General features: G+C 46.4%; 1 protein-coding gene across 1 annotated transcript in view; it reads right to left on the minus strand.

The window, feature by feature from the left end:
• Cpvl (carboxypeptidase vitellogenic like) overlaps positions 1-22,763 on the minus strand; it is a 108,357-nt gene extending 85,594 nt beyond the window's left edge. The window contains exons 1-5 of the mRNA XM_029478808.1: positions 22,492-22,763; positions 15,637-15,755; positions 2,557-2,671; positions 1,550-1,608; positions 577-656 (exon numbers count right to left, since the gene is read on the minus strand). Of these exons, the coding sequence (XP_029334668.1) occupies positions 577-656; positions 1,550-1,608; positions 2,557-2,671; positions 15,637-15,755; positions 22,492-22,666 (548 nt within the window). The 5' untranslated portion in view covers positions 22,667-22,763. The remainder of the gene's footprint in view (positions 1-576; positions 657-1,549; positions 1,609-2,556; positions 2,672-15,636; positions 15,756-22,491) is intronic.
• Between the last annotated feature and the right edge of the window lie 945 nt (positions 22,764-23,708).

Here is a 23,708-nt window from a genome sequence, read left to right on the forward strand (position 1 = left end):
ACACACACACACACACACACATCTTTATTTTTTTTAAGTGAAAGACAAACTTTGTAAGATGAAGGATAAAGACTATGTTTAGCCTGGAAAAGTCATGACGAAGCTACAGAGTAAAATACACTTCTAAAGCCACAAAAGAAACAGTTATGGGAAAGAAGACAAACACCTGGGAAAAATGTTATCTCCTGGCAAAAACAAAGTTAAATAGAATTCTAGAAACAACCAGAAACTTCTAAGACATCTGGGTGGATGGCTTGGGAAAGAATCTTTCATTGAAAATGTGTGTTATGTCTCTACCGTCTCATGGGAAATTGTTGGAAAGCTACAACCGGTTACACTCATGATCTTAGTCATGTTTATCTCCTGTCATAAACAATAATCATTAACAAGGTGAAAAGGAGCAGAAGAACACATGCAGGAGCACACACACAAACATGCACACACACACACACAAACACACACACACACATAGAAATGTTCTACAGAGTTCTAAAAGTTGAACAATAAGGACCAATCCATAGTGACTGTACCACAGGGGGACTTTTCCCGTTGCAGCATTTTGCATGACATGCCTACCTGTACAAGTCTTGGGCTACATCATCCTCGCTGGTGGCATATCCCTGGAAATGATCGGTGAAGCTGAAGCCTGTACCCACCTTAGGGGGAAAGAAATAAAGATAAGCATGAAGACGGATGTTTCTTGAGACTTTCAGCTCAACCCCACACTGGGAGGTGGCCTTATAGACTCCAAAACCCACACCTCGGACTTCAGATCTCTGCCATCTCTCCACGTGTCTCTGAGGCATCCCTCTTCCCTTTCCAGGGGAAAGCACATCAGTTTTGGCTCTTTGTATCTATAGGTCTACATGAAAGATGAGGAACCCATCATTAAGCAACAACCCAAGAGACAGGGAACCCACACCATCAGTAAAAAGCCATCTGCCCCTTATCCCAGTGGTGACATTCAATGGGAGGGACCCCACAATGTAGCCTAGGCTAACCTAGAGCTCACAATGTAGCTCAGGCTGGCTTGAACTCACTCTTCTACGGCCCAAACCTCCAAACAGGATTATAGGGATACTCCACCATGCCCGGCATGGTAAATTAGATTCTAATATAGAAAGTAAAACCTCTGTTGTTTAGAAAATATATGGTAATATATTGATTAATGTGAGGACAACTTAGGCACTTGTCATTGTTAAACTCCCTCATAGTGAAGACTTACGCAGACCTATAAGGCATGGTCTACCACACACTGGAGGCATGTGTACAACAACAGGTTATTCTACTGGGTACAAGAAACGTCAGTCCAATGGCAGTATTTGCGTACCTAAACCTGTGTGATAGATTATTTGTTATCTAAACATGTGTGATGATGGAGGGCTAGAGGAGCTAACGGGACTGGCTCAGTTCCCTGATAGCCTTATAGAAACATCACTGTGTATGCAGCCTGCTGTTGACCAATCATCGAGCAGCCACGGCTGTATGTAGTAAATAGAAACACGCATGAGGCCAGTGCTGATATTCTGTGGTGTCCTGTGGTACTCACCGGATTATCAATGTAGAGCATGGAAAGGGTAAAGGTCCAAGGGAAGTCTCTGGCAACAACTGTCAAAACAGAAGAAGGGGCTGAGCTCCTAACAAAATAGGCCAGGCAAGGCATCCCTGCTCTGGATCCCAGCACACCCTCCCACGGAGCTCCCACGGACACTGCCCTCCCCTCACCACTGGAGCACCCTTTTTCTGGAAGACCAGCACTCATCCCCTTCACCTCTCTCTTCTGTACTTTTGCCCAACACAGCGATACTATAGCCAAGCCTGAAGCCTGACAACAAAACCTCATGAAGAGCTGAGATGAAAATGCCCATTGCCCTATGCCTCTAGGTCCAAGGCACCCTACACACCTAGGTGCAGGGCATCCTATACCCATCCTCTTGGACTCTCTTCCTCCTCCCCAACGCTGAAGAGAACAACCCTACCAAAGCTGGCCCAAAGGCTTTTACATTGAGTCACAAACTCGTTCACACTTTGAATGCTGGCCCAGGAAAAGCAAACTATCTGACCAAAGAGACAAGAATAGAGTCTGCCCTGAGACACAGCCAGAGGCTCTTGCTCCAGCCCTTCCTCCACTTCAACCTCACCCACTGCATCCTGCTCTCAAGGCATCAGCTCATTGAAGTGACAGAGTCATAAAACATTTCTATTCCCGTGGATAATGGGGGTTATAATTCCACCATTATTAAGCCCGTGCAAGAAGGCTCACCCAAATAGTAATAAATACCAACTGTTTTTGTAAGTCAAGAATGCTTGAGTCAGCAGTCGGCTTGCAGAAAACAGCTTAGACTCTTTCACCCACATTCTCAGGAGAGAGCAAGCTAGGCAGGACACTCATCCTGGGGCTCCTCCTTCTGGACAGACAGTGCTACAAAGTTGGGTTTCTATGATCTGGAACCATTCTGCTACTCCTAGTGGTTCTTGTGTTTATTCTAAGTTAGTTTTAGAGCAGATACTGGGTGGAAGAAGACTCATGAGAAAAGCAGTCCAACCATCGCTTACCGGTCATGTTACTTGTGATAATATAAGGCCCGTGTTCTACAAAGAGTCCAAACATGGATGAACCTCCAGGTCCACCCTGAAGCCAGAGGACTACTGGGGCATCCTCAGGCTGCATCTGGAGGGAACAGAGAAGCCAGTGAGCAAAACTGCTCCAAGGTTGCAGGGTACACTCAAATGCATGAAGCCTCTGTCTTCCAGATCCTCGGCAACATTCTAGAATGCTTCTGGCCCTCAGGGCTCCACTCTACTATAAATCCTTTTACTATTTGGGATTTACATGTGCCCCAAATGCTGGTGTCTTTCTGTGAACGTGACAGCATCGTGCCATCTGCATGGTCTATCCTCCAAGGACCAAATAGCCCCTGCCGTTTCCTAGTTGCCTCAGTGCCTCACACAAATAGCAGGCATCGCCAAAGTCCAGGTTAGCTGGACTCCTCCTGTCAGAGCATTGTGAGGAAGCTGTACTGGGAGGCTAGATTAACTTATGAGACCATCACTGGGAGCTGCTATCAGGAATCTGGAGGAAGATCCCTAAGGGGTATGACTTTCCTGTCTGACCTAAGGTCTGATTCCCTCATATGTCTGGGCCTTTTCTGGAAGTGTTCTTGGGAACAGTTGTGGTCTGTAGAATAGCGTTGCCATGAGGGGCTAGCTCCAAACCCACTCCCAAATGTCAAGACATTAAATGGCATAGCAAATGCCCTGGAACATTCAGATACAATAAACATAATTGGCTATAATAACGGGGTGTGGGGTGGGCAGAAAGTGCTGAAGCCACAGTGAGGTTGGGCTTTCGGTCCACGGACCTGTAGCCACTCAGTTGTCAGCTCAGTCTTATGGGTGAGTGATGAACACCTGCTCCAAACTCTCCAGGCTCAAGCCCAGGCTTTGCTCGTCCCCAAATGGGTGACTCTGGGTAAGACATCCACAAAGCCATGTGGACTTTACTTTCCTGTAAAACAGGCAACTGGCACCATTGTTTACAGTATGGACTGGAGGTGAAGTGGGAACACTCTCCATAAAATCTGTAGAGTGGCTGTGTTCTGCAAATGGTAGCCACCCACGTGAAGGGTGGAGGTTAAGAACCTAGAGGGGATCTGTGTTCAAATCATCTACATATAGAAGAATAGGAGACTGCTCAGCTTGGTGGCTTGTTTGTTTGTTTGTTTGTTTAAATCCTTTGGCCCCTATGATCCCTGGTCTATTTTTCATTCCTTTATTGTCCTGCCTCAAATATGGACACGCCACGAACAAATTCAGTGTCGGGGAGAGGGGCCTTCTCTGTCAAGTCAAAGCAGAAAACCCCAACCTGAGAGAGGTGTTTCAGAGCTGCTGTGAGGGAGGCCTAGAACCAGGAGGCTCTGGCTCTACTTCACTACTAAGTAGCTGTGGTGACCTGGCCCTCTGCTTCCTCCAGCCTGAGCTTCCTCCACCCCCAAGCCCCCAAACCCCTCTCCATGGCAGCAATACAAGCCTTCCTGAACGCTAGGATGAAAATCTGTGTGGAGTGATGCTGTCCACCTGGCCTGCCCTTCCTGGAGCCACTGTGTGCTTTGCCTATCCACATGAGTAAAACCTCTCCCCAGAACCTCTGTCACTCACCAGGACCCCCAGCCCCCTATACTTTCATTCACCCAGTACTGAAATCAAACTCCATATAACAAGGGGTAGGAAAACAAGGAGAATAGGAAGGAAGTCATCCCCACCTTCCCAGCCTCTTGGAAGTATGGGGTGCTGGGGTTCTGACTTCAGAATACCCAATCCTCAGAACCTTTCTAGGGTCATATACTGCAGTGGACCAGTAGCCCTCAAGCTTGGTCGTAGATTAAAATAATGTGGATAATCTCTTTTCAAATGACTTTGCCTTGACTAAAGCCACAGGAGTTGTAATCCCCTTATCCCACCCCTTGACCCCTGTGTCGAGTAGGATGGCACTCTCAGCTTTCCCCGAACGAATGTTTCTTATAAGCAAAGAAACAGCTAGAGACCTGCTAGATGATAGGGAGCCTGCTTTTTTAGTCTCCTAGGCAACTAATCTCCAATACTCTCTTCTCCCTCACCTTCCTGTGACCTGGCAGGGTTAAGGTTATCTCTAGACACTCAGAAAAAATAGCCTGGTCCTAAGAGGCCACACTACAGGACAAGTCAAACAGCAATGTGCCAAACAGGGTTCTCATGAGGCCATGAAGCACAGCACCCTGCATTCCTGGGATGCTAGCAGACTTCCAACCTCAGCTAACCTGCCTCCTTGTTGCGCAGCGGCCCTTGAAGCACCTGGTTTTAAAGAGAGCTCAACCCCTACCATGTGTCTTTCTCTTTCAATGAGTCGAGCAGCCTATGCGCTGATGCCATACCTGAACCAGGTGCTGCAATATGAAGGTGCTATTTAATGCTATGTACCCAAGAGTCAGCCATAGCATGTCATGACGAATCATGACATCATAACCAGGATAGACAATACTTGCTATGGCCCACACGAACGGCATAACATTCTTATAGATAATCCATGACATACCCAGGTCTCACTTGTGAGGTGAGGCCCTTCTCCAAGGAAAGAGGAGAAATGCACAAGGACATGATGAACAAAACCTCCCTGCAAACGTGGGGGCCACTGAAATAAGGAACTTCTGCTAATTAGTGGTAGGTAGGATGGAATTCAGACTTTTGAAAATATTAATCTTACTTTAGCTACGATTCAAGACATTTAAGTCTCCCATCTCAAAGCTTTAAAGTAATTTTCTTCATCAATACGTTTTATATTGCAGAGTACTTCTTTTGAAATCTCATTCCATTTTTTTTTTGCTTATTTGTTTATTAATTGGCACCACACACCTGTGAGCATTAATAAACAAGTTTTGGGAGCTGGTTCTATCCTGCCATGGAGCTCAGGGGGCCGTCAGGTCCTCAGGTTTGATAGTGGGTACATTCAGACCCACCATCTCTCGGCTCTGGGGTATAGACTCTGGATTAAGGATTTTTAAAGATACCCCCTGCCGTCCCAAGTCTAACTTCTTAACCTTAGTCATGGAGATGTCTGAGGACTCTTCTCTACACACGTGCTCCACTTATGGACATTACATACTCTGTAGACACAGCACAGTGATAAGACCTTGCTGTTTCTGTGGTCACTGGACCTCAGGTTGTGGGGTGTCTCTCCACAGCAGTGAGTCACATCACCACCGTGCCGCATGCATCGAGCACAGTGTGTAAATTCATCTAATAGCACACACTGTCTGCTCTCCCAAGCTGTGGGTTAGCTCCTACTCACAGTCAGGAAAAAAAAAAAAAAAGTACTCTGTAAAGAGTGTGGCTATGGGAGCCACACTGCCAGGACTGGAGTTCTGACTAGCTGTTTTATATCTGCCTGTCCTTGATCCATGCCTTACTTTCGCTGTGTCTCCGTGCCCTCTGCCTGGAAACACAGGTTGTTATTTATATGAGCAGCAGGTACAGTCACAACACTTCATTCAGGCAGCGTCTGGTGTTACCTTTTTTAAAGTGTCAGTTCAGGTTGGGTTTTTGATGAGTGGGAAGACAGCTAAGTGTAGCTACATATATGGGCAGGTGGGCAGAGGAGCACGCGATTGAGGACTCAAAGACAGGGCTTTTGAGGTGGCTATTCAAGCTTGGGATGTATGGCTTAGATGGATAATCGCCCCGGGAAAAGAGTTACCTGTTTGAAGATGAAGAAAAGAAACAGTTTATGAATGAGTCAGGGGCCTGAGTATAAACATGTCGAGAGCTACTGAAAGAAGGAAGACGCGATGAAATGCGAAGGAGCAGAGGAGTTCTGGACTTGTGAGATACACGGAGAGCAACAGCAGATGGCCTGCGAGTGGGTGGAGCCCAAGCGGCTGAGCCCTGTCCTGGTGCACAGACAACCGTGGCGGCCTGCAATCCCCGCTGCTAGGAAAGTGAAGACAGAAGTGTGACTGCCTGGGCTACACAGAAAGACCCAATCAAGACTCTGGAGGGAGGAGAAAGGGGAGGGAGGGGAGGGAGAAAGTGGGGGAGGGAAAGTAAGGGGAAAGGAAAAGAACTAGACCCCGTTTATCCACTGGCCTCTCAATTCCTCTGGTGACCCCTGGTGGCTACTCTTTCCTCAGTGTTTCCTGCATGATGGATGAACAGCCAGCCCCAAGCAGGCACTTCTTCTCTTCTGTTTGTGAGACTGTCTACACCAGCACATCCCACTACTTACTGTCGATGATGGACAAAGAAAACGATTGTGTGCCTTCATAGAAGCAAATTTCCTGAAATCTAAACTGGTCCTGACGTGGCCTGTCACCTTCCAAGTGTCAGCTATGCAGACTGTAGACTTTTTAAAGGTATCTCCAGCCAGACCAGACCCCAGTTTTACAGCCAGAGATAGATAACAAGACACAGTAGACATGATTTCTATTTGCACGTCAACACGTTGCTGAAATGGAGAGTCAGTATGTTAGGAGCAGGGACTAAAGACAATGATTTCCGTTCTTTCGATCAACATGGTTGTTCTAGTTTGCTTTTCATTGCTGTTATAAACACCATGACCAAAAACAACTGGGGTGGGAAAGCTCTTATTTCATCTTACATGTTATAATCCATCATTAAAGGAAACTGGGGCAAACACTCAAGGAAGGAACCAAATCCATGGCCACAGAGGAATATGGCTTATTGGCTTGCTCAGCCTGCTTTCTTATACCTCCAAAGATCGCCTGCCCACATACATCACTAATCAAGAAAATACTCCACAGTCCAATCTGATAGATGTAACTCTCCAATTGACATTCCCTCTTCCCAGGTGTTTATTTTGTGTCAAGCCAACAAAAATCTGACCAGTGATTAAGGGCCCTGAAGAGGATAGGAACTCCAAGGGACAACCAACAGAGTCAACTAACTTGGACCCTTGGGGGCTCTCAGAGACTGAACCACCAACCAAAGAACATGCACGGGCTGGACCCAGACCCCTTGCATATATGTAGCAGATGTGCAGGTCAGTCTTCATGTGGGTCCTGAACAACTGGAGCAGGGACTATAACAAAAGCTATTGCCTGTATGTGGGATATGTTCTTCTAGCTGGGCTACCTTGTCTGGCTTTAATGGGAGAGGTCACCCTGCAGAAACTTGATATGCCAGGATGGGGGAGGGGGGATCCCTACGGGGAGGGGCCTCCACTCGCTCAGAGGAGAAGAGGAGGGGAGATGGAGGAGGGGCTATAAGGGGAGGGGGGACCAGAAGGGAGGGCAGTGATCAGGACGTAAAATGAATGAATGAATGAATGAATAAATAAATAAATAAATGGAGAAAAAGAATACAGTAAAACAAAACAATCTAACTAGTAGTTGTATTTTACATAGACAATTCTATTGATGTGGCTCTTGGGAATTAAACAGCTTACCACGTGTCGGGGCAGTATTTTGGCCAGAACCCAATCTGCATACATTTTTCTAGCCAACCCTTTCTTCCCTTCCACTAAGAAACACCACTCTAGATAAGAGGATGCAACAGCCAACCACTGCCAGACTTCAAGGCTTAAAGTGGCAAGTGTGCTGTGGTAAGTCAGTGACACCTTCTCTGTAGTTCTAAATGCAACGACTGGAGGCTTGCTTGCTCTACGTAACATGTTCTCTCTTCAAGTGAAGTCATTAGTACCCAAGGTAAAGTCTTAAAATCCCCCCTCGGTGCATCTGAGTGGACCCCCACCCTGCCGCACATGTGCCTACGATGCTTCCGCTGCCATGCCATGTTGATCAAGGAAACGGATTTTTATTTCAAGCAATTAGTTTTGTAACCAGAATCATTGAGTAGCTTGGCAGAACCATTTTAATTCTACACACATAGTCCCAACACATGTGAACAGCTTGCTTACGACAGCCGTGTGTTCCCAGGGAAGGTGGCTCGCAGCGCTTCCTGTTGACAACATTAAACTGTCTTTAAACTGTGATCATTCATAGGGAAAATTAACTTTTTCAGTTGTCTCCCCCTGTCCTCTTAGATCATCCCCAACCTCCTCTGAGCTCTTATCAAGCGTTGACTTATCTCCTCATCAAGAGGCAGCCTCAAGCCCGTAGACTCCTCACCAGGCTCTTCCCTAAACATCCCAGGAGACAGCGAAGGCTTCTTAGAGCCCCAGGCAAGAAAGCTATAGCTTAGAAGGAATGTGAGAGGCAGTGTGAATGAGGGAGTCTGGTCTCATTTCTGAGTCTAGCTAAGATGAAAGATGACTGGAAAAGTTAATAACTTCCGTCTTTGTGTAGAATTTTAATTTCCCCAATGGACAATTGGACACACAAAATTTTCTACAGAGTCCTAATATACGTGTTAATAGAACGGTCTATAACTTACAATTTGTGGCCACTTTGTTTTGTTTCATATGGTTTTGCTATTTCAGATCCTTGGTGCCTCAAGAACATCAATGAAGACGCTGACCCAGTAGCTCTGTAGCCACTTGCAATAAATATAATTTGAGAAATCCTTTGACCCACATGCCTTTCACAGAACTGGGCCCTACATTCATCATAGCAAAGGCCCATTGGCCATATTATATCACATGATCCTTGGCTGAGTGGATCAAGGAAGATCACCTGATAGGAACTTGGCCAATCACACTAGACCTTTAGGCACACACCAGTGAATCCTTGTTGGTTCTATAACTAAGGCCAAGGAAGCCTGGAAACTATGGTTTGACCAAGTTGGTCAAGTGCCTGAGGAAGAAAAGCATACTGACATGCCAAGAATAAGAGTCAGTGTCACGCTGGCTGCTCCAGTTCCTGAGATCTTTTTAGAACATTCTCGGTTCCTTGTGGCAGACTGTTACTGAGAGAAAGAATGAGTGGTGATATCACTCAGGACCCAAGCATAAGACAGGAGCCACAGAATCATTTTCCTGCATGATTAACCAGCTACTTTGTTAAGCCAGAAACACTGGTGTGTAAGCCTGCTCCAAGATGCATATCTACTATAGCCATAGGAGACTCAGACAACATTGAGGAGAACTGGACAGAAGGCCAGCTAGCTGACCCGAGATCAACATGCCCGTAAGCTTCCTGTGTCTTCCAGAGAACAGGGAAGACTGTACAAAAAGCACACACAAGCCGGGTGTGGTGGCGCACGCCTTTAATCCCAGCACTTGGGAGGCAGAGGCAGGCGGATTTCTGAGTTCGAGGCCAGCCTGGTCTACAAAGTGAGTTTCAGGACAGCCAAGGCCACACAGAGAAACCAAAACAAACAAACAAACAAACAAAAACAAAAACAAACGAACAAACAAAAAAACACACACAATGGAGATTTCTCCATAGGTGTGTAAAGAGGACACTGGTCTAGAGTGTCCTATATTGAGTGCCTACACTGAGAGTCAGTCCCATAAAGAGGAGTGTGAACTCCCTAAGGTTTGCTCCAGACCTCCTTGAAGAAGGCCTAGGATCAAACCTTTGGTGACTAAGTTCCCTGGGTTTCCTGGCTGTAAGCTGACTGCAGCTGGATGGTCACCTAGGCAGAGGATCTTGGTGGTCTGAGTGAACAAATAAGAGTGTCCCTGAACTGAGCAGCAAAACACAGAACAAGGAACAGAAAAAGGCAGCTTTGGGCCCTGGTGTCCCTCCAGCGCCCTCTACTGACATAGCCACCCAATAGCAAAAATGTTTAAAGCTGTTATTGTGGGTCATGGTAAATTAGACCAGAGATGCCAAACAAGCAAGGATGCCCACTTGTGCCCAACTCATGCAGTAATCATTACTGCCTAGATCTCCATCCCATGATTTAGTAAGTAGATGCCAACTGTCACAAAATACCATAGCTCACCCCAAGGGAACAAGGCCTTCACCACCCAAACCTTACTGGGTTTTTTTTTTGTTTTTTTGTTTTTGTTTTTGTTTTTATTAAGATAACATAGCATCTCTTGTGCTGTCTGTGGGTCAGAGACAGGGTGATGTCTGGCAGGATAGCTCTAGTTGAAAGTCTCTTATAGAACTAAGACACATACCTAGACATCAACTAGGTTGACAGTCCTTACTTTAATGAAACCCCAAACCCCAGGGAGAATAAATGCCCGGCTCCAAGTTAAACAACTAAGAATTGCAGACCTGGAACAGTCCCTGTAGCTTGACCTCCGGGGTTTTTTCCCCCTAAGTTCAAGACCTCTGACAGGCTGTACCAGGATAGATGTGGAGCGCATTAGAAATGCTGCTTTGACCTCTGGAACCTGGATGAGTGGGGGCCGGAGAGGAAGCAGCAGTCGCTCTTCTGAAGCTTCCAGCTGGTTCTAATGAGCAACAAAGTCTGGATCCTCTCTTCTCTTCCACACATACTCTGCTACTGAGGAAGTTCGCATCCTCTGAGGAGGGGCTACAGGCCACAGATCGGGAGCCTCTGATTCCACCTCCACTCCCAAGACAAGCTGTCCAGTGGATTCTCAGGACAGTTTAGAACATCTGTCTCCACTACCAGAAAACACCAACCTAGACCAAGAGTATTAGAGCCAACCTTTGCTATTCTCTGATGGCTGAGCTCCAAGTTCTTGGTAGCCTAACCCTCTGTCACCTTCCTTTTCCTGCTATCTGACTTTGGAAGGTCCAACCTGCAGGTTCCTGAGTGAGCATCTCTTCATAGGCTGGTCCCAGACTAACCTCACAGATGTCACAGTCTCCAGCTCCTTTATAAGCACTTGCCCCACCCCCAGCAAAACAAACAAACAAACACACCAGGAGTCATGCCTTGTCTCTGCCAGAAGAACACCGGGTGGACCTCAGGAAAGAGGCTGGACTAACTCTGAACACTTCAAATTACTGGTGTTCCTACAAGATAAGGTCAAAACCTGGCTATCTCTTGCCAATGAAGGCAGCTTCAGACGCCTCTTTATCTCCTGAAGTGTGACAAATCCCAATTTCACTTAGTACTTTCCTTATCCAGTAGCAATTAATCCACATTCTTGCCTGGTGACTGGGGCCTTCTGATTTGCAATTTCCCTCTATTTTCTTTAAAGCCCACAAACCATAATTCATTTGGGTCAGTATCGGTGGCAACTGGTGTCACCAAAGAGATAATGGCAATAATAGTCACAAGGACATAACAATAAAGGCGGTGTTTATTGTGAGTCTGGATTCCTCTAATCAGCAGGCTCCATAGCCTCGTTCGTCTTGATACCCAGGTCAGGCGGTGTCCTGAGTCTCACTGTGAACTGAGACGGCAGATATTTGATGCTGTTAGGAAATGTGGGTAAGTGATGGCTGGCCACATCACATGCATACAAGCTCGACTAATTCAAGAGGCCCCACTTCCAACCTCTATACCCCAGGACCTTCTAAGATTACTTTTCTAGGGATGTGACACACAGTGGTCAAAAGCAGAGATGTCCAGCCCCAAAATTAAGCATTAAATTCTGGTTCAGGCAAAGGATCAAGGGGCTTTGGCACACAGCTCCTAGCAGCCGCCGCCAGAGGTGTGTGCTTCTGTTGAGTACAGTGTGCTGCCCAGCCCCCAGCCCAGGCACAGAGCATGCTGCTTCCCCTACAGTATTTCCACTGCACACTGATTTTTTGACTTCTGGAATTCATTATGCACTGATTTGTAGACAATAACAGGGGAATCTCGCAGAAATAACAGGAAAACAAAACTAATTTGAGAAACAGCATACAGAAAATGACTCAGAGGATGCTCTGAGTGCAGCATCCTTCCTGGATCGCTATTTTCGCTACCCTCATTTTTAAAAGGGAGTCATTTTTCCCCTGATGACAATGTCAGCTGCTTCCCTGGGACAGGCAAGGAACTCATATTTCTACCAAATGAAAGGGACATTCCTCATGGTTGACAGCTGCTTCTCCTGGGGTGCTGTATCTGCCCCACCATGTTTTTTTTTATTTCCTAGCTGGAAGCCTTAGCCTTAGACACCTGGTTGTGCCTGTGAATTGGTACCCAGTCTTTCCCTGCTACACCTGCCCACACCGTGGGCCTTTTCATAAACTCTGCCTTCTCAGCTTACATGCACTTCCCACAGAGTCCTACGCATAAGACGTTTGATCTGAGACGGCACATGGGCAGGACTTCTGGAACCATCTTAGGATGTATTTATGGCTACAGAACTTAATCGGAAGGACCGTTGCTCGGTTCGTGGGTGACCTGCTATGTTCTCAGTTAATTCAGGAGGGGAAACTATCAAGCCAATAGACCAACCTCAAAGCCATGGAGCTAAGGAAACTGCACCCCCTTTTGTAGTCCAACAGACAAAGGTAAGCTAGACCAGGCCTGCCAGGTAGAAACAGAAGAAAAGAAAAACCTCCTTTCTTTCTATTGTTTGGGTCTAATCTTTTCTCATTACTAATTACTGGTTTCCCAAATCTAAATAATTGCTAAAGATGCAACATTCAGACATCAATGAAGAACTTCTTGGTACAAAGCCAGGTTAGACAAAGTAGAAGAGAAAGGAGAGACTGAAGCTCCATTCATCAGCTGGGGTGGAGGTGGGGGGTCATAGAGAAAGGGGAGATGAGAGGAAGGCTGACCGCCCCCCCCAGACCTGTGTGAAATGCCAAGGAGGCTTGGGACAGCTGACCCCCATGTTCACCCACACCCTGCAGACGCCTGCCCCCACCTGGGTTGTCTGCTATGTGCACTTCTTTCTGATGAAGATGGGACCACTGTGGGACAGAGCAGTATCCTGAACAAAGGAAGGGGGAGGGAAGACTGGGACAAGGTTTAATCCTCAAATTTATCTCCATGGGTACTACGGTATAATAGGAAAGAAGTTCCAGGTGTCTGCACAGCATCATGTCTGGAGATAACAATAATGCACTATGCATTCCAAAAATGATAGAAATTTTTTTGAACATTTCCAGCACAAAGAAATAACTCCTTGTAAGAGATAAACACGCACACCTACATTTGAACACCGCACTGATATACGAACATCTCACAGTGTACAGATGTATCAAAATATCACATGGTAGCCAATAAAGCTGTATGACTTGTGTGTGTGGATTCAAATTTGCTAAATATCCAGGTGTGGTGGTACACTGGGGAGGTTGTGGCAGGAAAATCACCACTAATTCACGGGTAGCCTGGACTACATAGCAAGACCCCATCTCAAAACAAAACAAAACTTCAATATACATATGTGTGTGTGTGTGTGTGTGTGTGTGTGTGTGTTTCCTAAGTCATGCATGAAAACCTCAAAGAAACTTGGGGTTTGAGGAGCAAATAAAGAAACGAGAGGACAAGGTGTGGAGGGGAGAAACACACAGGAAAAGCCAGCAAGAAGCAAGGCAGAGTCCTGCTAGGTACCCTCGGAAGCCTTTAGAGCTGATAAGGATGCACAGATAAAGCTGAGCTCTAAAACAAGTGCAGGACAGAAACACAAGGCAAGCCTCTGTGTAGTGAAATGATGTCATAGTTTTAGGTCTCATGTAGGTCAAGTGGCCTTGCAACATCTGGGCTGTTGTTAGCATCCTTCATCCTGCTGGGCTCAGGCCAGCTGGGCTCCTCATGGTGGCGGGGGGTGGGGGTGGGGGGAAGCACACCTCAATCTCCCTGCCAGCTGGACTCTCTCAATGGCAGGCATCTCAGGAGAAAGACTGTTCTCATGCCCAAGTGCTGACCTTGAACATAGCCACTTCTCCCCATCTGTCCTCATCCTCAACACAAGCCTCTCCCCTAAACTCTGGGCTCCTCACTTACCTAACAGGCACACGAACAAAGAAACAAGAACCCCTCTAGAGTCCAGGAAAGCCTACCAGAGACAGTGAGGGTCCAAAGACCCAACCAAAACCACTGCCTACCCCCACTCTCCAAAAGACAGACTGCTATGAGGTGAACTATGATCAGAAGTCATGCGGTTAGGAAAGAGAAGCAAGTCAAGAGAACACAGCAGGACAGTCCCAGTAAAAAGCTATTCAAGTTCACAGAGAGACACTGGCTGAAGCAATTTACCAAGTTATTAAATATGCAACACTGTTGTATGCAGATCATATGCAAATATGAATACCAACCTCCGCAGAGATAGGCCTCGCTTTGCTTTCTCCAGCTTCTAAAGCAAATCCAATTTGGCAGATAAGACTCGAAAGCAGCTCTGCGGTGGGCTTTAATGTGTTTCAGTGCCTCAGCATCTGCCCCCGGGCCCCCCCAAAGGTACCTTCAACCTTAATGTGTCTTGTTCACAAAGAACTGTGTAACGTGGGAATGAGCTAAACCTCACTGGGGAGTCTGAAAAGAGTCTATCCTCTGTCTCCCAGGTGGAAACTGAGAAGGCCCCTGAAAGGTCACAAGTGAACTGTGACCTGTTAGCTCTTTACCTTCCTCGGACTCTCTCCAATGCCTGCCCTGTCCCAAATATTATTTAAATAAGATAGCAATGGAAAGATAAACGGAAGACTGTAACAAAAAGAAGGTTGCTGTGTTACTATAAGGGGAGATGTCACTATAAGGAGGGGGTGAGGCTAAGTTAGAGTCTCCATAAATATTTGTTTATTTTATTTTTTAAAAAATAATGTTTTCTTCAAGGATTCTTAAGCCTTTCAGGAAATAGAAGTTTGAGGAAAGGGATGGAGGGTAATAGATTATATGGCCTAAAAAGACAACTGGGGCAGAAGGGTACATAACCAAGGGCAGAGGGGACGAAGAAATGCAGGAGAATCAGCCAAAACAAATTGTGTATAGAAATTCCATAATGAAATCTGTTACTACGTCAATGTTATCCTAGTATTTAACCTGTATGTTAACTTTAAACAAGGAAAGCGAACAGGACTGGGGATATGGATCAGTGAGGAACGTGCTTGTCATGAGGTCGTGAGGGCCCACATTTGGATCCTCAGGACCCACATAAAAAGATGGACTTGTAACCTCAGCCTTTCAGGGACAGAGGCAAACAGATCCCTGGGGCTGGTGGACAGCCTGCTTACTGGGTTCAGTGAGAGACCCTGTCTCAAAGAATAGAGTCAGGGCTCACACTTGCACCCACGCATGTGCACATGTACCCACGCACAAGTGTGCATGCACAGGAACACACCCGAAAACAAATAACAACAAAACCCAGGGGTCTGTGAGCTAGTATTCACACTCCATCTGGGGTAAGCTGCTCCCTGCTTTCCGCTGCAGGCCTTGGACACCTACCTGAGCCGGAAAGAACCAGAAAAAGAGGTTGCTGTTGTAAGTCTGGTTCACCGTGATGTAGCCGGCATAACTCTTGTCATTCATTCCAGGGAACGGACTGACCATGCTCTTCCTTTGCCCTGGTGAGGGGAGAGAAAATACAGGGAAGGACTAGAGAACATGTTCTATGAGCCTGCCTAGGCTGGGAGAGACCTTTGCAGGCATCAGGCCAAGATGAGAAGCTAAGAGGGGGCCGACATGAGGGGTACTCAGAACACAGGTCCCAGCCCCCTCCAGCGGCTCCCAGACTTCCTATTTACAGTGAGGCCAAGGTCAAGGGAAGGTGAAAGGGGTCAGGATCCAAGTCTTTGTGGTTTTCTTGTTGATATCACGTTAGTATCACGGGTGTTTCCACTTCGCCCACTGAATGGCAGATGCACCCACAAGGTACAGGGAAACAGACTAAGCAGCTGGGACTCTCGGGGCAGCCTATGGGCCCCACCTTTTAATAGGGGCACGAAGTCTACTGGTCTCTTAAGGATTGGGCCTGAGGGGTTCCAAATGGCTAAAGGCAGGCATCAAGCCTGAGTGACCTCTTGGTTATGCAGGGTGCCAAGTAGAACAGGGACGTTGTGGGAGGGAGAGGCCCTTATTCCAGCAAAGGGGACAGGAAATGAGACAGAGGGCATGGCTCAGTCATGAGTGAAAGCCTCAGATGAGCTGATGCTGATGGAAGCTAAGAATTGCAAGCCCATGACACCAGAAAAACAAAGAAAGGTTGGGTAATTTGCCCAAGGTTCCCAGCATTGAAGAAGAACTGAGGCACCTCAACCCCTCCCCAGGAGCCACAGCCAGGTCACCAGGCTGTTCCTGACTGCCTGCTATTGGAAGATCCGCTGAGTCCTAGGTATAGCGAACAAGAAGTGAAAGAGAAGCAATGAGGAACAGGGCAGAAAGGGAACCAGTAGAGGGCATTAGAGCATATGGGCAGGAGCAGAAGGGAGGCTGGGAGGAAGAGAAGTGTCCTTGAGGGAAGAATCACTCCAGAATGGTATATCACTCTGAGACAAATTAAACAGGAGACGGTTTGAGAGGTCAACATGCCACCAACTAATGATACTGTGGTGGGCATCTCTGCCCTACCTGGCAGCCAGCCACATTAGTGACAGAAAAAAAAAAAGAAAGAAAAAAAAAAACCCTAGAAATCTACCATAGTAAGACTAGTCAAACACACAGGAAGTAATGTTAAATCCAGGACCTTTCTCCCACATACCACAGCGTTGAAGCCCTAAGCTCTGTTTTGGAAACAGGCATGCCTTTCCTAGGAGGTGCACTTCTGACCTCTTTGCTTGTTTCCCCCAGCACAACTGCCTGGCCAGCTTTGTGACCCTAGGAGGCAGCAGCCAGCCTCCTCTGTGCTGCGGTTTCTCAACTAAGACAGGCACATCCCTTATGGGTCTGCAGGACCACGGAGTCATCATGTACATGCCTGTCAAGAGAAGCCAGCTTAGGGGCTCAGGATATCGCTCCATCAGTTGCCTGGCAAGCATAAGGACCTGACTTGGATCCCAGGGACCCACATAAAGAGTCGGCGTATGTGATGGGTGCTTGCAATCTCAGTGCTGAGGAAGCAGAGGTAGGAGGAGCCCAGGGGCTTCCTGGCCCGGCTGTCTAGCCAAATCAGTGTGTTTCAGACTGATCAGAGACCCTGTTGCAAAGGAAATGGATACTATCACTGAGCATAACACCAGCATTGTCCTCTGGACTTCACGCTAAGGCTCATCCATACACATGATACATACACACGAGGAAAGAAAAGGAAAAGACAAAGAGTCTGCCTTGCACATAGCTACTGCTGTCTGTAAATGTCCTGTTTTGATTGAGATGAGGCAGCAGCTGCGGGAGGAGACAGTGGTGACACAAAAGATAGGTCTCAATGGGAAGTGGTCTGAGGGTCCAGCGGGATTAGCCTGCTTTTGTCGGACAGACCTGGCTTATAATCCCTGATGAAGTCACTTACTTCATCTCCAAGACTGTCTTTCTTCTTGTACAAAATGCACACACTGATTACCCAACTACACGCTTTCTGGGGAAGAACAACAAAAAGTGCTCATGAAAGTGCCTAGGAGGGAACCTAACATAAACAAAGGTGTCAGTCTACAGGAGGTGGGTCTCGTTAGCCTGTGCAAAGTTATCCCTGAAGGAAGCACAGTTGTCTGGAAGCTTTGCCCAGTTTGGGCTCTCCCAAATTGTCCCAGGCAGAATTGCTTAACTAGAGCCCCCACTCAATCTCCAGGGGCACTTGTCTCTCTTACTTATGTCTGAATGTCCCCACCAAAACTCATTTTGGGAACTGAGTCCTCAATCTGAGGTATCAAAAATTTAGTATTTGAGAACCAAGCTTTGGTGGGCGATGAATGTTAATGCAACCATCAAGGGTGGGGCCCTAATCCAATAGGGCTATGGCTGTATCAGAAGAGAAGAACCACAAGTTAGGACCTCCTGTCTTGCTATGATGGCCTGGGCTGGTCCAGGGCTCTATGAAGTGACCATATTCAGGATGACATCACCAGATCTGGCTTCTGACCTTGGACTCTTCTGCCTTCAGAACTTCAAGCTAAATAACCTGTCATTGTTTATAAGCTGCTTGGTTTGTGTGAATCAGTTGCAGCAACAGAAGTAACAAGGGAGAAAAGGGAAAGGGCTGTAATGAGAAAAAGCAAAAGAGAAAAAAGAAATACAATGTTCTCTGACAACAGTGGTTTGAATAAGAATGGTCCACATAGGCTCACGTATTTGAATGCTTAGTCTCCAGGCACTATTTGGGAAGGACTGGGAGGTGTGGCCTTGCTAAATGAAGTGTGTCACTGGGGTGGGCTTTGAGGTTTCCATCCCCACCTCCCCCATCAGGTTATAACTCTCAACTATTTCTCCAGCACCATGCCTGCCTTCAGGAACACACGCCTTCATGCTCCATCCATGATAATAATGATCTAAGAGCCTCTGAAACTTTAATCAGGCCCCAATGAAATGCTTTCTCTTACAAGAGTTTCCATGGCCATGGTGTCTTGTGACAGCAGTCAGTGTTAACACTGACTAAGACACTGGTCTTGCCTCAGCTATCATAATTCTTCCCTCCACCTATCATTTCTCCCTCTTCTACCCTCAAAGCAATGAAAGATCACATGCCAAGGTGGGAAATCCATTAAAATGCTGAAGAGATACCTTAAGCAAGTCTATTAACCATCCTCTCAACATCAGACAAACATTCATTCCCCAAAAAGAATGACCAAGAATTAAAACTGAGTCTGGAATGAGTGAGTTACAAACCAGAGGTCCCGGGCGACACGGGATTCAGGGCAGAAGACAGAGAAGAATGAGAGAAGTCAAAGTACACCGAGAAAAAGAGAAAGTGGGTAATAGACAGGAGCTGCGGGGGATGGACTATGGGCAAGAGACGATTGGATCAATCTGTCTCTGAGACCTGAGCAGCACAGGGTCTGCAGGCTGGCTTTAGATGGATTTGCCTGCTCACTTGTCCCTCCCTCCTGGGAATGCCTAAGTTACATCTCTACTAACTTGTACTTAAACATGTCCTGCCCCTTTTCTCCTCCAGCTGAAGCTGTAGGAAGGCAGGGAATTTGTCTTGCTTAATCTCTGAACCCTTGGGACATAGCATAATTTAGGTTCACATACTTAAGACACTACACAAATACTCTTTAATGAATGAATAATAATGAATGGGCAGATGAATGAATAAATGTATGGGCGGCCACTGACACTGCACCAGAATTAGTGTTTCTACAAACCCCTCTGGAAGACAGACCTTGTCACTGTCTTAACAAATCTTGAAGACTCCTCTTCTATTCAGTGGAAGAGTGGTTTTGCCCCATTTCATCCCATCCACCAACTCACAGTAAGATAACAAGTAACATGAATTTTAAATATGCTTGGATGTGCCTTTCATCCAACAGACTCATCTGTTAATGGAGTATGAAAAACAGGCTTCCGCACGCAGTTTTTAATCTTCCTGTCACTGTGACACACAATACAAATGTTTTAAAACCGTGAAGGAAGAAAAGGAAAAAGGTTTCTTTGAAACCAACTCACTTCCTTCTCCTCTGTTTACTGCTGTCGCCAGGATTTGTGACATTAACACTCTGAGAACAGTTGGAGTGTAGCCAGAGAAGGAGTCAACCAGCCAACTGTGGTATACATAGATCCACCCCCAGTGTAGACAGCACAATTCCATTCCACAAGCAACAAATTAGAACCCAATACCAAAGTATCCTTTAGAATTTGCAAAAACATGATGTTTGTAAAGATGCTAAAGTTTTGCATTCATTTTATTCCAGAACGTAAGGATCTATTTTAGCCTCAGAGAAAACAAACATGCAATTACAATTATGTAAAATTAAGCTAGCTAATTGGGCATTAAAAAATTAAAAATTCCCCTTGTCTTTCTTTGAACTACTGTTTATCTCGACAATGTTCTGTTGCGATGTTAAGGCTCCCATTCCTGCAGCTTTGACTGATCCCATTAACAGCAGGGATTTAAAGAGGGAGCTGACCATCTGTCCATAGCTCCCTGAACTTTCAGGAAAGCGGATGAATAAAATGATCCTTAATTATGTTGTCGGGCAGCATCTGAGTCCCCAGATGTGCCAGTTTCTGGATCTACCGCTCAAATCCCATCCAGAGATTCTGAGTGTGAAACACCACTTTAGCAATAGAAGTTACATATCAGTCAGTGTCGCCAATGCTGCCACTCATAAGATGCAGATCTGCCGGGCTTGCTACCAAAGCATGAAAGAACACACACTTCTGTGTGTGCGCATGATGACGGTGGAAGGCCAGACAAGCAGCAAGGGGCAGGACAGGATAACTCGTTGCTTGTGGGAATTCTGCAGTGTTCCCCACTTGGTTCTGCCACATGCAGGGCACAGACACATCATGGCATCTCTGACTTAATGTGTTTGCTTAGCTGCCTCCCTTATTCAATGTGCACACAGACCCTCTTGGGCCATTGGTTTCTTACCTATAGCTTCGAATCAGGAGATGGTTATGTGGCACAGCTGTTCGTGGTGTGGCTGGCAGGCAAGAGGTTCTAATCCCAGATCTGCCACTTCCTGGTTTTACAGCTCTGGGCAAGATATTTATTTTCCTAGATCCTTGATTTTCTCATCTTCACAATGGGGACAGTAACTATATGTTCTTTTTTCGGGTTGCTCTGAGACCTGCTTCCCCTTTGGGTAAATCCTGTAAGATGTCTGAGTCTCCACTTCCTGGCATGAAGCTGGGTAAGACTTTGGATACTGTGACCTTTTCTGTTTAACTACATTAAATGTTTTTCCTCTTACTTATTAATGAGACGAATCTGAGCATCAGTCTCAAGTTATTAAGGAAGCCGAACCAAGTGCAAACTGGTACTGCGGAGTCAGGTGTACTGATGATGTATTTCTGACTCAAATACATCTTTATATGTGACCAGGTGGCCATCTTTCTGTGAATCTTGTGCAGAAAGTGAAAGTGAATCATTTTTTTTTAAGTGTTCGGATTACACAGTGAAGGCTTTTCACCTTCTTGCAGCAAAGAGTTGGCAAAACCTCAGAGCTTGTGCAGACTTCACTGAGAAGCCATGAAGGCAGGACTCAAACCGCTTGATTATCAAGAAATCAGAAAGGGTGACGGCCTTTTGACTATGAGGACACTTCCAAGGAGCAAACTGCTTTGTTTTAAACGTCCTTGTAGAGTGTTGAGACTTACTTTTGATCTTTGAACCCATCACTTTCCTGAAACTTTTGGTCTCGTCCATCCTCCATCCCATCTGACCCTCCAGCTGCTCTAGGCAAGGCTTCGGTCCTGGACAAGTCCCTCCTCTGCAGCTCTCCCACCCGGTCCCTGCCAGCGGCTCCTCAGATCCCACCTCACCCGCCCCTTCCTTCAACAAACACTCATTGTCTGTCTCCTCTTTGAGACCCTTCCTCGACTCTTTCTGGCCACCATCCCAGTATTCTGCTTCATTGTACAAACAGTTCCTCAGCACCAGAGGCTGTGTACTATTTGTAGCTCAGGGGTCAACTGAGTTCCCACAGATGAGGGGTTTTTGTGACCACAGTGACTTATCCAAGGACCAAGATGCAGTAAGAGCAGAGGTGACCATACACGTTAGTCTAAGAAGACTACAAGTGACTTCTTTCTATTAACTGACAGGTATTAACCCCCTGGTGGTCTCTTCAGGAAGCCTATGCAAATACTAAGATTTTAGAATAAATTTACAAATATAGGGGTTTTTCTCAGTTTCTTTCTCACTAGATTTCCCTGACGTTCTTTCCAATTGTGCAAGCTGTTAAATCTCCACCTTACTAACAAGGAAACCTAGGTGTGGGTGTGGTAACATGCCAGGGGAGAGGCACTGCAGAGTGAGTGGAGGGAAGCCCTGTGAGTATGGGGCCCACATCTGTCAACTGACATCCCTGTGAATTCTGGCAGATCCTTGGAATTCCTACCTCAGTCTCCACACTTGAGCATTCCTTACTTGCTTGACAAGTGTGAATGAGTTCATGACAGGTGAAAGGTACAAGGTGCAAGGTTTGTAGCGGCTTTGCGACACTCACTGGTTTTATGGTGAGAAATGCTTAAGCACATAGATATTCTTTCCCCCAACTATCTCATGTTAGTTTCCAACTCAGATAATATAGGACATTGAGTGATATCTTCTCAGTATTTGAAATAAAACAACTGAATAAAATGCTGGCGTGTATTTTTCATCTTGGGTGCTAGAGGATAGCTTTTAAAACACCATGGAGTAGAGAGCAGTAAAATGAAATAAAACGAACTTTAAAAGGTAGTAGCAGTTTCCTGTGCAACACTTACCCTCCTTGATCTTCCCGTTTTTGATGTACGGGCTAAGAAAAAGAGGCTGTCCTGCATTCCCCTTGAAGGACTGGGAAACAAGGATACTTCGGTATACGGAGTGAAACAGTCCATCACCAGGGCTGACCATAAACAGGATCAGTGAAACAATCACCTTCCACTTGGCACGAACCATTTCTTCTTGGCCTGGGGCAAGAGCAGGAACAGCCCATACGTGAGGCAGGAGTCAGTCTTTGCCTGGTCCCTTTACATGCACCAAATCCGTTTGTTTGCTTAAAGAAGAAAACAAACACAATTTTCCTACTGTGTATAAAGGCACTGTGCTGAACACCGTGGATGTCACCAGGAGATAAATAAGGCCAACCCAACCCCTGTTGATCCTGACCTCAGCCCCCTAGAGGAAGGTTCTGCAAGGGATTCACCATGTACTGAGAGAGCAACGATTATATTTAAAATTATGGCCTGAAAAGGAAAACCAATAGAGAATTAGGAAAAGCCTGGAAGCAACCAGGGCTCTAAAAATGATCACGGAGGGAGGGAGGGAGGGAGGGAGGGAGGGAGACCATTCCATCACTGCAGACTGGCAGAGGATCTAGGGGGCATTTTAGGGGGAGATGACCTAGGATGACAAGGTGGGTGGGAATGAAAGGAGATGGGACCTGGGCATATGGGAGCAACAGAAAAAGAACACTCCACCTGCCCATCCCATCCCACATCCCCACCCTCCACCCCCATTCCCCAGCACCAAACATACAAGAGGTGGTTTAAGCAAAGGGAAGACCATGGGCATACAGTGTCCTTTGCAGGGGATTTAAAATAAGCTATTGGGTTGGTTGGTTGGTTGGCTGGCTGGCTGGCTGGCTGGGTTTGTTTTGTTTTGTTTTGTGTTGTGTTGTGTTGTGTTGTGTTGTGTTTTGTTTAACATCACTTTGTCTCTTACAAGTCTTGTATCCAACAACAAAACAGAAAGAAGAGATGGAGGATCCTCTAACTATTTCCAAGTCCCTTGGCTCATTGTCATCTGACAGGCAAATGAAGGGATCAGGCCCCCAAAGCACATGTATGCCTGCAATCTTAGTAGTTGGAAGTTGGGGTCAAAAAAATCAGCAGTTCAAGGTCATCTCTGGCCACATAATAAATTGTCACTATCCGGGCTGGTGAGATGGCTCAGTGGGTAAGAGCACCCGACTGCTCTTCCAAAGGTCCAGAGTTCAAAT

Source organism: Mus caroli, chromosome 6, assembly GCF_900094665.2.
Source record: "Mus caroli chromosome 6, CAROLI_EIJ_v1.1, whole genome shotgun sequence".
Taxonomy (NCBI): Eukaryota; Metazoa; Chordata; class Mammalia; order Rodentia; family Muridae; genus Mus; species Mus caroli.